A 14,842-nucleotide genomic window follows, 5' to 3' on the forward strand; every position below is an offset into this window, starting at 1 on the left:
GTACTTGCCAGAAAAGTAAGACGATGTCGATATCCTGCGGAGCCTTCCGGTGATTCTTCTATATATAAAGGCGGAGTCGGGTCTTCATGCTTCGTCCCGTTTACCTCTGGCGATCTCTTCCATATTCGCGTATAATCGTCGATGAGATCCGAGAGCCTCAAGTGATCAAACCGGCCCATCCCAACCAACATCTTCCAAGATCTATCCGAGTATGCCCTCTACCTTCTGATGGACTTTCGCTCGAGAGAATGGTATCTGACTTTTCTACAGAAATGTGCAAATACATCACCCATACGAGAAACTGCTTCGTCTGCGGCCACGAAGACACGGTCCTGATCTCGGAGAAGCAATGCTCCTCGGCCAAGCGGAGCAGCGTCTTCGGCAGCTGTGGCAGAGGAATCGGTAATACTATCAAGTCAACACCACATCAATGTTGGAAGTGCAGGGAAACCGTCGAGAGGGCTTCGCAGCCGAGAGCTTTGCAACAGGTCGGCTACCGTTGATCTTCGGCGCAAAAGGGGCAAGGAAGTCAACATTCAGTGTCAGCGACATTCTCTGGTCCGACTTTCATTCATCTGGTTCATCAAAACGCACTGTGGACATAGATGGCACTACCCTAGGGTTGTGCAGAACAAGGTTTCCTTTCCGAGTGTGCATTTTTGGGCGGTAAATATCTTTACACCTGTATCATACAGTATGCCTTTGCGGCGTGGCTATCTACTTTGGACCCTCGATGTCTAGATGTTGTATCGTTACTCGTCGCCTTACACACGCACTGCTTGACACGATGTGGTACTGATCAATGGTTCCACTACACTGGCGTTACCTGACATCAGAGTAGCTCTGAACTGGCGCAGATCAAATGTTCTGGTCCCTCCATCCAATTGCTCCCGTCCTGTCACAGAATTTTCTCCTCAACGCTTCCAATTATCACAGCTGTACTTTTATCTACGAAACCGGTGATGGGGGTTCAACTCTTCGTTCTTCCATGTGACCGAGAGATATTTCCAACCATTTGAGCACCTGTCAAGAGCCTACTAGGAGTGATCCGACGTCACACTAGCTAAAGGATGATGCAGTGACACCAGCCGAGGGCATCGCAATGTCAACAGCTTGAGCGATACACGACGTTATTGATGACTCAAGCAGCACATCAGGACAGAAACGGTAAAACACGGTCAAGGACTTACTTGTCATCGCCAACTTCGCATCCAATTTGGTGTTCCAATACCACCAAGAATATCAAGCTACAAGATTGTCGAACCTCGAATCTGACTGTACTTTTTACCACCTTCAGGGGATTGGGTCCGATGAGACTGAAGTCAATCATGGCATATGGAACCTCTCCAGAACGTTTTCCCTATTTTACCCTTTCAGGGATCAGCACGATGGCCACTACAACAAGTCTACTCTTTCTTTCATGAAGACGAAACGTAATTTTCGGCGTCCGCATAAAGGCTTATAACGTTTGATGACCATCGTACACATCCACGCTATGCATCTTGGGGAGCAATACAATACTCTCTCACCCGGCCCCTTTTCAAGATCGTCCCTCCAACCCCCAAGCTGATGTATACCCGAACGGCATCCACTTGACCATTCCCTCCACCCTCTCAATCGTCCCATTACCAACCTTAATCAACTGCGGAACCATAAAAGTGCTCGGCACCCTCTCCGTCTCAGGCACTGGAGCCAGCTCCCTAGCAGCGGGGCCATCCACCATAGCTACGGCCAGCACAACCCCTCTCTCCGCATCCGCAACCAATACCCGCCGGTCCCGCACCACAGTCGTATCCCGATATAGCCCATTGGGGGCTACTCCCCACCCTTCCATCTGCGCAGCGCACGTCAGGTTCCCTCGGGCCCCATTATCGCGGCGCGTGCAACCCGGCGCGAAGGGCACCCGCCGGCCGGAGTGCCGCTGCATGCCATCGAAGTACTTATGCATTAGTTTATTGGTGGAGAAGCGATACATTCTTCCTGCAGTTTTGTTCTGCTGGAATGCGGGGTCAAGCTTGCCGAGGCTGTTGCCCTCCCACTCTATTGGCAGCGGGGGGCGCAACAGGGTCATGGTACCGCCTCTTGCGCCGGTTGACTCGGCGCGCACGTCTATGGCTTCGATCTCAGTGATTTGGCCGCGGTCGACTTTGATTCGCAGTGCGAGCACACCTGGGGTGGTCTGTTCCCTCGTGAGGCCCCAGTAGGCGGCTGTACCGGTCGAGGGATCGGCGAAGCGGGCTGCGTAGTCATTGACGCCGGGTACGGCTACGTCGCCCAGCGTCTCCCAAAGCCCGTCGCCTAGAGGGATAAACTGTCCGTTTTCGGAGTATCGCACGCCCTCTGCCAATGGCAAAGTGGCAGGATGATGAGCCAGCAGCGCATCGAGCACCCGATCCAATTCTTTCTCGAGACAAGCCCGACCACAAGGCCCATCTATCGTCTTCTCAGTTCCCTCACCACCAACGTCCACAGGCGCCCCCTCGTGGAAAGGCGAGCTCATCCCGTACGGCACCTCGGTAAGCGTCATCTCAATCCTCCATAACTTGCCCTGCCCCCTCAACCGAAACGCCTCGGCCGCCTGCAGCGTTCGGGGTACATCGAAATATGCCGGAATCGGCTGGCTCGTCCCATTCGCCGACGGCAACTCCCTCACCGTCCCATTATGATCCAGCGTCGTGATAGCTAAGACGGCCTGCCGCTCCTCGTCCACGACGGGAAATCTTCTTTCCCTGATTTTGGTCACGAAGCCCAGGAAGCCCGTTTGGAATTGCGCTTCGCAGCCCAAGGATTCGAATACGGTGTCGTTGGAGTGTCCGTAGGGATCACCTGTGTCTATGTTGGTCGTCTGGACTGCGTCTTCGAGCCGGTTGCAGTCGGTGTCGAAAAAGGAGTAGTTGCCGTTCGGGTCGTTGCGTTCCATGCCACTGTAGTACTTGTTGGTTTGCGATATGAGCGTTGCGCGGGGGATCCGCTGCTCAGGGGTAACAGCTTGGAGCCAGACGGATTCGGGCTCGCCCATTTTCTCGTACAGAGCCGCACCGTCCGCATCCCGCGTGATTTGCGTTTCGATCTCGCTGATACGCCGTCCGTCGTCGTCCAGCTGGAGGCGGACAATGTAGATAGTTCCCACTCCGTTCTCGGTTATCGTAGTAATGGTCCCAACTTGGCCGGACTCCGGGTCGGAGAAGGTGTGCCGGTATTTGCCTGTCGAGCCGGCGACGAGCCATTCTCCCGTTCCGAGGGGAAGCACCTGGTTGTTCTCGACGTACTTGACATCCGGTGTGGTGGGCAAGCTGGATGGGTCGTGGGCTACCAGAGCAGTCAGGTAGTCCGATATCAAGGCTTCCAGACATGAGCGATCGCAGTCTCCGGACCGCGCATGCGTGGAGCCGAGTGTCATTACCGCCCAGAAGGCGGCAAGCCCTTTTCCAGTATTGACCTTCATTCTTCAATCCTTTATGCGACAATCTGGGTGTTTCTCCTTGAAGCTCGATTCCTACTTTTCATTCAGTCACAACAGCCATTACTCCAGCGAGGGAACACATCCATCGGATACTTATACTTGCCACTAACTTGTGTGCTTATAATCAGCGTCTTGGTGAGGATGCACCCCGCAAAGACAATCCGGTAAAACATGGCTTCGTAGATTTGCTGTTAAGTGCGGGTAAAGTCGACAAGACTGCGGTGCTGCCGGCAGTAGAGAAAAATAACATCGGTTCGGCAGTAAGTTTGCCTGACTGCGGCAACGCCTGCTGATCGATCATGTCGATCAAATGCTGGCTGTAAGGTATAGACATTAGTTCTGACGTTGCATCAGATATTAACAGCGTTGTTCGACGTTCGCGTGAGCGCATAGTACGCACCTGTCAAGTGTAGGAGCGCATCAACCACAGCACGATTCAATGACAACTTTTTTTGAGTGGTAGTACACGCCGCTGGTTTAATTTTCTCTGTCCTAGCCTGGCTTTGCCAGATCCAATTAATCTTTCGCTTTTCACATTATACACGTACATGTCGTAGAGAGTGGAAATTTACACAGAAGAGAAGCCCCCTTCATACAGTTATGGCACAAACCCTCTTCTTGTCCCCCTCGCACCGTTGACTCAAATCGAGTCCCTTCAAATCTCTGCACCAATGTCCCAAAGCGCTTAAGCGTCAATGAATTGCTTGACATCCTTCAACCATGTCTGGTACTCCTTCTGCTCCTTGGTGTCCATGTAGTCGGGCACAAAGACGGCCATAGCCTGTGTAACACCACGCTCCTCCAAGTAGCGCTCCATCAGCATCTGAAGGTCCTCGTCCAGGCTGCCGAAGGGAGGACCGGGGTAGGTGTCTTGGGCTTGGTGGGAGATCTCGGCCGACTCGCCGTGGGCGAGCTTGGCGTCCTTGTAGTAGTAGAAGTTCTCGACCAGGATCTGGCCATCCTGAGCAACGGCTTCGATGTTGAGGGCACCCTTGCCGTCCTTCTCTACCACAACGTTGAGGCGGCAGGGAACGGCGGCATCAGCATCCTCCTCGCCCTCGAGACCCTCCTCGGCTTCTGCCTCGGCGGTGCGCGCCTCGGGGCCCTCAAGTTCTTCGTCGGCAAGAGCGTTATCCTCGTTGAACATATCAGGCTCGTAGTTGGCAAGGTCGGAAATGGAGAAGGAAACGGTGATGCTGCGCATGGAATTAGCATGGGGGTCAATTGTCCGGCTGGTGAGCGTTAACTTACGTCTCATTGCCAAACTTGCGCTTGAGAATGACATCCTCCTTGCCGGGGGTGTCAATGAGCTCGAAGGGGCTATTCTCCAGAAAGTCCTTGACGCTTGCGGGCAGTTGCTCGTTCTCCTTCATCTCGCCCTCGAACTGGAGCTCGCTCTCTAGCTTCACCGACAGCTCCTCGTCGACCTCACCAGCCGGCGCTCTCCGGAATTGTGTCGTAGAGAAGGAAGATGTGAGTTGGGAAGATCTGAGGGGTGCCAATGTTGACTTGAGCAGGATGCTGGGTCTGGCTACCGATTGTCTAAGGGCTGCACTGCTAAGACGGGTCAGAGTCCGGGGTGCAGAGCGCGCGATAGTTCGCATAGACATCATTTTGAAGTGTGCAACGTAAAAATTAAAAAGTACAGTGGGAGAGAACCGTCCAGATGGATGATGGGAAGAATTGGTTGGGTATCTCGAAAATAGGTTGATGTAGCTCAATAGGAACTAGACTTTTGGCAAGCTCCCAAATTTTTCTGGACATCGCGACGGGAGCAAAAAGTGCACGGGCCATGCGTGGCGTCACAGAAAATGCAAGTGGGTCGTTCCGGGATCCAAATCACTGCCAGCTGGCTGCCACCATTTCAACGACCTTCCCTGGCTCGAAGTCACTAAACGTAAGCAGACATGTTGTAGATGCTTTTTATTGTCCATCGACAGGCCAGTGAATCTGACTACCAACTCTTGGGTTACGTATGCAGATTTTGAAACTAATCGATATTTGCAGGAGCGCCTTCCGACGTTACCAGCGGCTTCACAACCGAGAAACACCTAAGCACAATCGCTCCCAAAGGAAGCCCTGAAGGTCGGAGGGAGGGGCGACCTTATAGTCCAGCTTGCAACTTGCTGCAATTATCCTTTGTATACTTAGTTGAAGGCTCGGTTGGAAAAGGGAGTTGCCTCAACATTGGTTGCTGCTTTGCCAGACGCAGTTGATGAACCTAGGGCTCAGGGGCTGACAAGAGGCAGCAACTTACAAGTTTACAGCGAATAATGATGGGCAAAGTAAAAGACAGAAGAAAAAAAGGGCATTGCCTATGATTTTATCCTGGATGGTGTTACGAAAGATCCATAGGGGTTTTCTCGTGTAGGCTACCGTGAAAGCGACAACATTAGAGTAAGCTCCCTGGCTAGCACCCAGAAGCCATTGGCCTGGGCAGCATTTTTTGTTTCCGTGCGAGCATTAGGAATAAGAGGTGATATCAGGTATTATAAGTCGTCGAAAGGGTCCTGGGAGAGGAGTTGGCACAGGAGATGAAATTCAATACTGTAGCAAAGATTGGGACAGGAGGTATGTGGAGATGAGTGGAGATGATCAGGTGAAGGTCAGTCAATCAGCTGGGCCTTGCCCCTTTCTATTGGGGTTTCCACCTCATCATCATCTTGTGTCTACGATTGCTGATTATGTGTCTAGAACATTTCTCATGGTTTCATGACGTGAAGTACGTCATCTATAGGTTACTACATCGCGGTTTAACGCCGTATGTCATATACATCCGAGGTAGGTTCACGGTTGGCTTTGTGACGACCTGAAATCAAACAGCTGTATATAAGTATCTAATTGTTAGAGTGCCTCCACTTTTAAATATGTATGTAGAACTATTCGGTCCATTTCCAATGATCCGCACTGTATTGCTGTAATTATCGTATGATTGGAAAGCAATCAGTATCACTATACCCTTTGCCAATGTTTCAATGTCTTGAACTTAGATTCAACTGGTATGGAGCATTCATCCGTTGTTTCAATGTCTTGAACTTAGATTCAACTGGTATGGAGCATTCATCCGTCACCAATGATGGATAGGAAGCTGGTTTGAAGCTGGAGCTTACTTTATGCTCGCGTTGTCCAAACTAACCTTGGCAGTCGTAGCCGCTCAGGGCTATGCTTCTGAAGTATATATATGCATCCCGACGATGATCTCCAAGTTTTCGGATATCCAGTGATAAAACTGATGGCTTTGACTAGTAATAGGAATTTGATTTGAGATTTTACATAGACACATTGCCGTGTTGTTATTGTTATCGTAACCCATGGGGTCTCATTCGGACTCATTTTAAGCTTTGGAACAGCACAGAACACCGCTTCTAGCGATACCATTGGCTATATTAACCAGTGATAGGTTCCGATTCTTTAATACTTAATCATCATGCAGAGTTGATAAGCACCTAAATAGGCACAATATTTGTTTCAAAACAGGCAGGCTCAGTCCTGTTACGAGCACTGCACCTGGGCCGTGACAGCTGCCACATTGCGGCCAGCTGTCGCGGTCTGCTGCAGTAACCTGCAAGTGATTGATGCGGGGCCACTTGCACCTGACCTCGGGGTACGCATTTGCTTTGCCCAAACAACCCGATTAGACTCGGGCTACGATGAAAGGTTCCCAGATCTCCAAAATTCATTTCCATTCCGCTAGCCTCCCCATCCATCCATCTATTAGAGCATGGAGCTACACAGTCTCTCTCACCCGCTTGATCGTTCATTCATAGGTACACATGATGGTAGACTTAGGTCATCGTAATGGTAGACTTACCATCTCCAGCCGTTCCTGCGACGCTTGTCGCACCAGGAAGGTCCGGTGCGAGATGAGCAGCCCTGTGTTGGCTGAAGCCGAGCCATGTAAACGCTGTGCGAGATTAAGCGTAACATGCACCTTCGACATCCCAACGAGAACTCGGGGGCCGAGAAGAAGGTATGTGGGTCGGGTTTGCTTAACAGGCGGAGCCTCACTGAACCATTAAAAGGGATGAGCGACGGGAAGGCTCAAACAACAATCCCGGAAGCTTGGGGTTCCCGCAGCTGGGAACCAAAGAAGCTTCTCTTCAATACTCACCTGCCAGCAATTCGCGTGGTGGCCCTGCTGCCCTGGCGGCGCCGGGATTCTCTCCACAGTCATCGACCTCATCCACGTTCGAGCTGGCAACTAAACCTGTGTATCCAACGGATGCGCTCTGCTCGCGGCGCCTTTTCAAACGGATATTGAGGGACTACATACGATTTATTTACCCCCTGATTCCGGTTGTCCATCGGCCATCCTTCCGTAATGATCTCGATCAGGACCGAGATCTCCACGACGATGTCTTCTTGGGCTTGGCATTCGCTCTTTGTGCAGTCGTGGTTGGCATTATGCCGTCCCGGTTCGACAGCTACCATACCCACAACCCACCTCTGCGCTTCACCTCGCGACTGGAAACAATAAACTGCTGTTACGACCTCTTGATGGGCCTACGTGGACCCACGTACTTCGACGAGATCAACTATCAAAAGTTCGCTGTGGCATATTTGATGTCGATTGCCTTCTTCCAGCTTGGGGAACAGAACCGCTCGCGCATGATGGAGGTTGAAGCCATGCAGCTCGGACGACTTCTCCATCTGCATAAAAAATCCGAGTATGAAGGCCTTAACTGTATTGAGAAGCAGCTACGGAAGAAAGGATTCTGGCTTCTTTTTTATGGCTATGTGTGAGTTCTCCCCGCTTCAGTCGTGAGGAATTCCACAGTTAACCTAGACTTAGACATTCTCAATTGCAGAACCTTCGGAGGGAGAAGCTCAACTTTCTTGACCCTATATGGCTATCTTCAACAAACATAGAAGAGCTTTTGCCCCTTGAAGTGGACGACGAGATGATCCACGAGGATTCGGTACTTGCTCCCGAACCCGGTACAACTTGTCTCACAAGCGGCTTCATCATCCACTCAAAGGTCTTCCGCGCCGCGCTTGTGCCAGCTTTACAAGCGCATAGATCTGGAGACATCGGAGAGTCCTGTCAATGCCGGAGGGCGCAAGATGTAAGTGCGAATATAGCACACTTGACAGCTCGGCTCCAGGAGCTCAGTTACATGCTCGACAACACGATCCCACCGCCATTGCGACAATGGGCGCACACTCCCACTACAGAATCCCACGACGGCGATTCAGTTCCGACTGCTGTGGCACCAGATTTGCTCGAGAATGCTGTGGAATCACAGTTCGCATCGATGCGTGCGAACTTACACGTCACGCACTTGTGGCTGCAGAGTATCGTAATTGACCAGCTTGACAGCGCTGAAGCAGCAGCAAGCACTGCCTCAGATTACAATGTGAATGCCCATAGGAGAAAATTGCTTTGGAGACAGCGCGAAGACATCTGTCGGCAGCTGTTACATGTGCTGCATGGCCTTCCAGAATCGGCTCTTGAGCCCAACGGTCTTCACCTTGCGTTCAAGGTGCGCGACGTTGCTGTAGGGCTGCTGGCATGTCCGTATGATGAGGACGAAATGGCGGCGAAGCGTGCGGGCGAGTACATCCGTGAATTAACTGTCATTCTCTCAAGACTGGACCAGAGCGAGAAAATGAACACGGCAAACCTACAAAGCTGGATCGATACGGACAGAATCAAGGATGGTACGACACATGGCGGAACAAGCCAAAATGATCATTGGTAGCTGAGGGAAGGAAAGAACTATAGTGGACAAGCACTTACGTTCTTCCAGATTTCATATATGGCTGCGCAAGAAATCTCAAGATTGTATCTAGGTTTTCGAATCGCTTTAGGTCGATGAGCCCAGACCATGATACGTCAGAGACGACACGGATATTAAGACTCAGGTTTTCCTATCCTTATCCGGCCTAGTTCTGTATACAAGTTCAAGGTGCCAGACCACCCCACCACCTTGTCTCGCTCACCTGGAATACAGCTTCTACTGCCTTATCATCTCGACTGCTGAGTGCAACCCGAGCGCTGTACTCGCCGGCACGACTGCACCACATCCCGGCGGTTTCATCCCAATAACTCGTGTCTCTGACCGAGTTAAAAGTTATTGAAACCGTCCTTGACTCGCCAACAGCTAAATCTCGGACTTTGTTGAAAGCCTTGAGCTCCTGTAGCGGTCGCTTCGGTATGGTGGGATTTGGCTTTGCGCGGGGAGATATGTAGAGCTGCAGGGCAACCGCTCCACCTCGCGCGCCGGTGTTTGTCACATCTACAGTGCAGCTGATCTCGGAGTTGCTGGACCTGGTGGTGAGTCGGACGTTTGAGATGGAGAATGTCGTGTACGACAGGCCATGCCCGAATGGGAATAGAGGCTCAATTTCGGCCTCATCGTAGTATCGATATCCAACGTATACATCCTCGCCGTAGAGGCAGCGACCTCCTTCAGAACGATAATTGAGATGCGCCGGGTTATCTTTCAGACGACGAGGGAACGTGAGAGGCAGTTTCCCTGATGGGTTCACATCTCCGAAGATGACATCGGCGATTGCGTTGCCGGTTTCGTTCCCTCCGTACCATGCGTGCAGAACGGCCTTGGCCTGGGTGATCCAGGGCATTGAAACAGGCGTTCCGCTCTGGATTACCACAACGGTATTTGGGTTTGCTTCCAACACCCGTGCAATAAGTTCGTCTGTGTGTGGTGGCAGAACCATCGTTTCGCGGTCTTCTCCTTCCGACTCCCACTCGCCACTCAAACCAGCGAAGAGCACAACTTGGTCAACATCGCGCGCTACCTTGACGGCGTCCTCAATGCCTTCTTTCAGGTCCAGGCGCTTGCAACCGCTGACCCGGAACCCACCATGACCAAAGTCGACGGTGCCTGGAGCTTTGAGCTTACTCGTCTTAGCGCATCCCCACTGCACAAGAATTTCGTACTCCTGTCCAGCAACGAGTTCTTGCGAACCTGTTTCCTCCATGGTTCCCGCACCTAGGAAACTCGGCCCAGGCCTTTGGTTCTCGAAATTGCTGACAAGAAGTTGCCCGTCGATATACAGCCTACCCGTTCCCTGGAGACAGAGACCGAAGTCATACACGCCAGATTCTTCCGGTATGAAGGTTCCCTTGGCATCCGCGTACCATATTGTCTCTAGTTCTGGGTGCTTGTAATCGAGAAAGAAAACCATCGAATCCGTTTCGTGTCGCTCTTCCAGAAGCCGCCTGGATTCAGATGCGGGTGGGTCGTTGTATATCTTGAGACTAAATCCGGTGCGGCCGTCTTGAGTACGGAGCTTGTTACCTATCAGGGGCAGCTTCTGATGGCCGTAGATACCCTGAGTCCAGATGACTTCACCAGCGGCTTGGGCGGTGATTCCATCCAGGGGTGTGATCGCTTCATACGCATTCAAAGATGCGGAGCCACCGCCGCAGTACGTGGCGATGTTCGAGTTCGGACCGATGACGGCAATCTTGCTGGTCTTCTTGAATGGCAAGTTGCTATCGTCATTTTTCAAAAGCACAATGGACTCGGCCCCGGCTTTTCGCAGTAGCCGCCGGTCCTGTTCCCTGTTAAGCAACGTCTCTGGTGCGTTCTGTGGGATTCCAGAACTGATCGCTGTCTTGACTACTTTCAAAACGGCACGGACGCGTTCATCTAATTTTCGCAGCGGCACTTTGTTTGCTGTGACGGCATGCGTCAGGGCGGAACCGCGCCATCTGGATGGGCCCGGCATTTCCAGATCCAGCCCCGCATTGATGGCTTCGGAAGTGCTGTATGTGCCGAACCTGTAGAGACACTGTTAATTGATGACATAGCAGCAAGTCAGGTTCCAGATCCTCACCAGTCACTCATAACGAGTCCATCCCAGCCCCACTCCTCTCGCAGGATGGACTGTAAGAGTTCTGGGTGCTCAGACGCATGGAGGTCATTGACTTTGTTATACGCAGTCATGATACCCCCGGGCCGACCCTCTCGAATCGCAATCATGAACGGGAGCAGGTAAATCTCCCGCAAGGCCCGGTCAGTCACGATCGAATTGACTGCCATACGTTCGTGCTCCATATCGTTGCAGACGAAGTGCTTCAGCGTCGCCGTTATTCCTTTCTCCTGAAGACCCTTGCAATAATTTCCGGCAATGATACCAGAAAGCAGGGGATCTTCCGAGAAGGACTCAAATCCCCGGCCTCCCAGCGGCGCGCGCTGAATGTTGATGGTCGGGCCCAGCACCACGTGCGCGCCTTTGGCCCGCGCCTCGTCAGCGAGGAGGTGCCCAATGTCGCGAGCCAATTCTTGGTCGAAGGTTGCGCCGATGGCGGTGCCGCATGGTAGGCATGCCGAAGGTACACTGCCGAAGAAGCGGGTGCCACGGATTCCATTAGGACCGTCTGACAGACGGATCGAAGGGATTCCCAGGCGGGGGACGGGCACTGTGTGCCAGAAGTCCTCGCCTGGGTTGATGTGGTCAGCGACATGCAGGATCTCATTGGGAAGATATCGCCCAGCATGCGCACTTACCTGCTAGGAGGGAGATCTTCTCATCTAGAGTGAGCCGCTTCAATACAAACTCTACGTCGAAACTTGCGGGTTCCCAGGAATGCCCATTCGTAGGGGGTTCATCTAAGGACGGCATCTTGTTGTATTGCCAGGTGTTCCGCGTCTCAAGATGTCCAAAATTCGAATTGAGGAGTGTGCCGAACCGCAGGTTCAGATAAACATCAAGCTGTCCTGGCAGTAAGGACGTCCAGACTGGAGAACTATTTCCTTTTCAACGCAAGTACACAATCTATGTGTCGTTCAAAATGCGCTCGATAAACGAGGCGATCGCTTTCCGACGGCTGTTTTCCATGAATACAATAACGGGGCCGTTTTCGTAATATAGCATGCAATGACGTCATATTCTGCCCGAGAAAGAGTGTTTTCTTTACAGCGTGGATGTTCTCAATGCTGTTTTCACGATCATAGGAGCTGCGCGTTGTAATTAACCATGCGAAATTCCCAGCTCTACCGAATTTCTCCGCTGCCGCATTGCAAATGCGAGGCATTTCTCCGTGTTGGTCCAATCCCAGGAGATGCCGAATCGCTAGTCTTTCTGGATCGGTCCAGGTCGATATTACGGAGTTCAGGGGTGGAGTTCAGGGGCCAAAGTGAACTGACTCGAGTAATTCCCTGATTCTCCGTTTCTCCGCCGTCTGAGGGCAGACCTGCTTTGGAACTTTTCGTCCCATATTTCCCCATTCTATCGGTCCATTAGCCATTATTTTGGCTCGTGACCCATTATGGAGAGTCTGGGGAGTCCTCTTGTTGACCCTTGCGTTGGCCGGGGCGCCCTTTACCCCCGTACTATGCTACAAGAAATCGTGGAGTTCGCCTTGATTTTACATAACGCGGACGGGATCAGACGATTTTCGCTCGTCTATAAAACAAGCCCGGGTCTTTACGCACGATTCAGAATTTGATGTGTCTAGCATCATGTTCATGTCATGCACATTGCTGTCAGCAACACTTGCTCCTTCTGTTGCTGAATATTTCCCACTGTGTTAAGCTTGGAAGTGTACTCCAATCATGGGTTTCGGAGGCGATGTTGGTTCGAAAAAGGCCGTGGGCAGTGAGCTTACGGCTGTCTTGCCCCATGACGGACTACCGTGGTGGAAACGCGGATATCTGCTCAAGTTGAACTTCAGCTTGTTGTCTCTTGTCCTATTCTGTGAGCTCAATCGCTTCCCGGCCGTTCCACTAACTTCTTCTGACCTCAAGTTCTCTGCAGCTTCGGCCAACGGTTACGATGGATCGCTCATGAACAGTCTCCAGGCCCTTGACCAATGGGAAAACTTCATGGGCAAGCCCTCGGGGGCCTGGCTGGGCTGGATCAATGCGATTTACTGGCTCGGCGCCGGCATATTCTTCCCAATTGCTGCGTGGCTGGCCAACAAGTTCGGACGCAAGCCCGGTGTCTACGCTGGATACAGTTTCCTCGTCCTCGGCTCCATTCTCCAGTGCGCGGCTCCAAACGACGTGGCCTTCATCCTCGCCCGTTTCTTCGTCGGATGCGCCTCGGCCCTTTTCGGCAACGCCGTTCCGGTTCTGATCAACGAGATCGCGTATCCTCCCCACCGCGGTATCCTCAACGCCCTCTTCATGTGCGGATGGTACGTTGGCGGCTCGGTAGCGGCGTGGGTCACCTTTGCGACGCGCGACTACACCAGCGAATGGGCGTGGAGACTGCCATCCCTCCTCCAACTTCTTCTGCCCGTACTAGCCCTTCCCGGACTCCTGCTGGCTCCCGAGAGCCCAAGGTGGCTGATTTCCGTCGACCGTCCGGACGAGGCCAAGAATATCCTCGCTAAAGCCCACGCTGGCGGCGACCAAAACTCCGCGCTCGTTAACTACGAGTTTATCGAGATCACAACCACCATCAAGGCAGAACAGGAGGCACATGGCGTGGCAAGCTACGCCGATATGGTCAAGACCCCCGGTAACCGCTACCGGTTGTTCATCTCCATCAGTCTGGGCATCTTCGCCCAGTGGGCTGGCAACGGCGTGGTGAGCTACTACCTCTCGCTAGTACTCGACACCGTCGGCGTCACGAGCGTCACGAATCAGACGCTCATTTCTGCTTGCTTGCAAGTCTGGAATCTGATATTTTCTGTTGCTGGAGCGCTCTCGGTAGATCGTCTGGGTCGCAGGCCGTTGTTTATGGCTTCGGCTGTCATCATGTTGATCTCCTACGTTCTCGTCACGGCTCTCTCGGGCTCATTCGCCGAGACAGGAAATTCAAAGACTGGAATCGCCGTCATTCCGTTCCTGTTTGTCTTCTTTGCTGGTTATGACATCGCTCTGTGAGTCTTCCCCCGCCCCGCATCATTGATCAAGATCTCCTCCACACTTCTCCGCCGTCTTTAGCTAACACACCACCTCCCTCTAGGAGCCCCTTCCTCACTGCTTACCCCTGCGAAATCTGGCCCTTCCGCCTCCGCTCCCGCGGTCTCACGGTAACGTGGGTTGCCTCTATCACGGCCATCTTCTTCAATACCTTTGTCAACCCCATCGCTCTGGCTACGATCGGCTGGAAGTACTACATCGTATTCGTTGTTGTGTTGCTGGTCATGCTTGTGACGGTGTACTTCTGGTACCCCGAGACGGGAGGACGAAGTCTAGAGCAGATTGCGACTATTTTCGACGGGGAGGACGCCGGGGTTCCGGATATGCAGAGAGTGGAGTTTTCGGGTAAAGAGGACGTCGAGATGAAAGAGAAGGTTTGAAACATGAGGATTGAGGGCAATGGACCAAGTAGTTCGTTCTCATGATGAACAATAATGAAATATCAATTTCTAAAAAGTAACTTTATACCACTCGGCTGGTTTCGCCTTGCCTGACGAGAGTTTTGAATGCGTTTTAACTCGATGTCAATGACAGT

The 14,842-nt window shown here is 52.3% G+C and overlaps 5 protein-coding genes across 5 annotated transcripts; 2 read left to right on the forward strand and 3 right to left on the reverse strand.

Annotated features, from left to right (window-relative positions):
* Positions 1 to 1,540: 1,540 nt before the first annotated feature.
* Positions 1,541 to 3,445, reverse strand: BCR38DRAFT_489222 (uncharacterized protein; the record flags this gene model as incomplete). The annotated part of the gene is made up of 1 exon (XM_040864374.1): positions 1,541 to 3,445. One exon carries the CDS (start codon positions 3,443 to 3,445, stop codon positions 1,541 to 1,543), a length of 1,905 nt encoding a protein of 634 aa, XP_040711677.1.
* Positions 3,446 to 4,148: 703 nt separating this feature from the next.
* BCR38DRAFT_460704 (mitochondrial glyco protein) lies at positions 4,149 to 5,076 on the reverse strand (the record flags this gene model as incomplete). The annotated part of the gene is made up of 2 exons (XM_040862443.1): positions 4,149 to 4,659; positions 4,715 to 5,076. The coding sequence occupies 2 exons, from the start codon at positions 5,074 to 5,076 to the stop codon at positions 4,149 to 4,151; spliced, it is 873 nt and encodes a 290-aa protein (XP_040711678.1).
* A 2,016-nt stretch (positions 5,077 to 7,092) lies between these two features.
* On the forward strand, positions 7,093 to 9,266 carry BCR38DRAFT_70978 (uncharacterized protein). The gene is made up of 3 exons (XM_040865577.1): positions 7,093 to 7,433; positions 7,486 to 8,202; positions 8,256 to 9,266. Exons 1-3 carry the CDS (start codon positions 7,237 to 7,239, stop codon positions 9,163 to 9,165), a joined length of 1,824 nt encoding a protein of 607 aa, XP_040711679.1. The 5' UTR covers positions 7,093 to 7,236; the 3' UTR covers positions 9,166 to 9,266.
* A 101-nt stretch (positions 9,267 to 9,367) lies between these two features.
* On the reverse strand, positions 9,368 to 12,058 carry BCR38DRAFT_352315 (glycoside hydrolase superfamily; the record flags this gene model as incomplete). Its single annotated transcript, XM_040856699.1, has 3 exons — positions 9,368 to 11,213; positions 11,270 to 11,876; positions 11,944 to 12,058. The coding sequence occupies 3 exons, from the start codon at positions 12,056 to 12,058 to the stop codon at positions 9,368 to 9,370; spliced, it is 2,568 nt and encodes an 855-aa protein (XP_040711680.1).
* Positions 12,059 to 12,990: 932 nt separating this feature from the next.
* BCR38DRAFT_413186 (general substrate transporter) lies at positions 12,991 to 14,687 on the forward strand (the record flags this gene model as incomplete). Its single annotated transcript, XM_040858804.1, has 2 exons — positions 12,991 to 14,264; positions 14,351 to 14,687. 2 exons carry the CDS (start codon positions 12,991 to 12,993, stop codon positions 14,685 to 14,687), a joined length of 1,611 nt encoding a protein of 536 aa, XP_040711681.1.
* Positions 14,688 to 14,842: the final 155 nt, after the last annotated feature.

Source organism: Pseudomassariella vexata (assembly GCF_002105095.1).
Source record: "Pseudomassariella vexata strain CBS 129021 chromosome Unknown BCR38scaffold_15, whole genome shotgun sequence".
NCBI classification, from domain to species: domain Eukaryota; kingdom Fungi; phylum Ascomycota; class Sordariomycetes; order Amphisphaeriales; family Pseudomassariaceae; genus Pseudomassariella; species Pseudomassariella vexata.

Bases quoted from the DNA above. Each gene is read 5' to 3' on its own strand.
- BCR38DRAFT_70978 (XM_040865577.1), top strand. From the start codon at position 7,237: ATGATGGTAGACTTAGGTCATCGTAATGGTAGACTTACCATCTCCAGC. The intron at 7,434-7,485 runs GTATGTGGGTCG...AACCATTAAAAG, and splicing joins ACTCGGGGGCCGAGAAGAAG to GGATGAGCGACGGGAAGGCT. The intron at 8,203-8,255 runs GTGAGTTCTCCC...ACCTAGACTTAG, and splicing joins CTTCTTTTTTATGGCTATGT to ACATTCTCAATTGCAGAACC.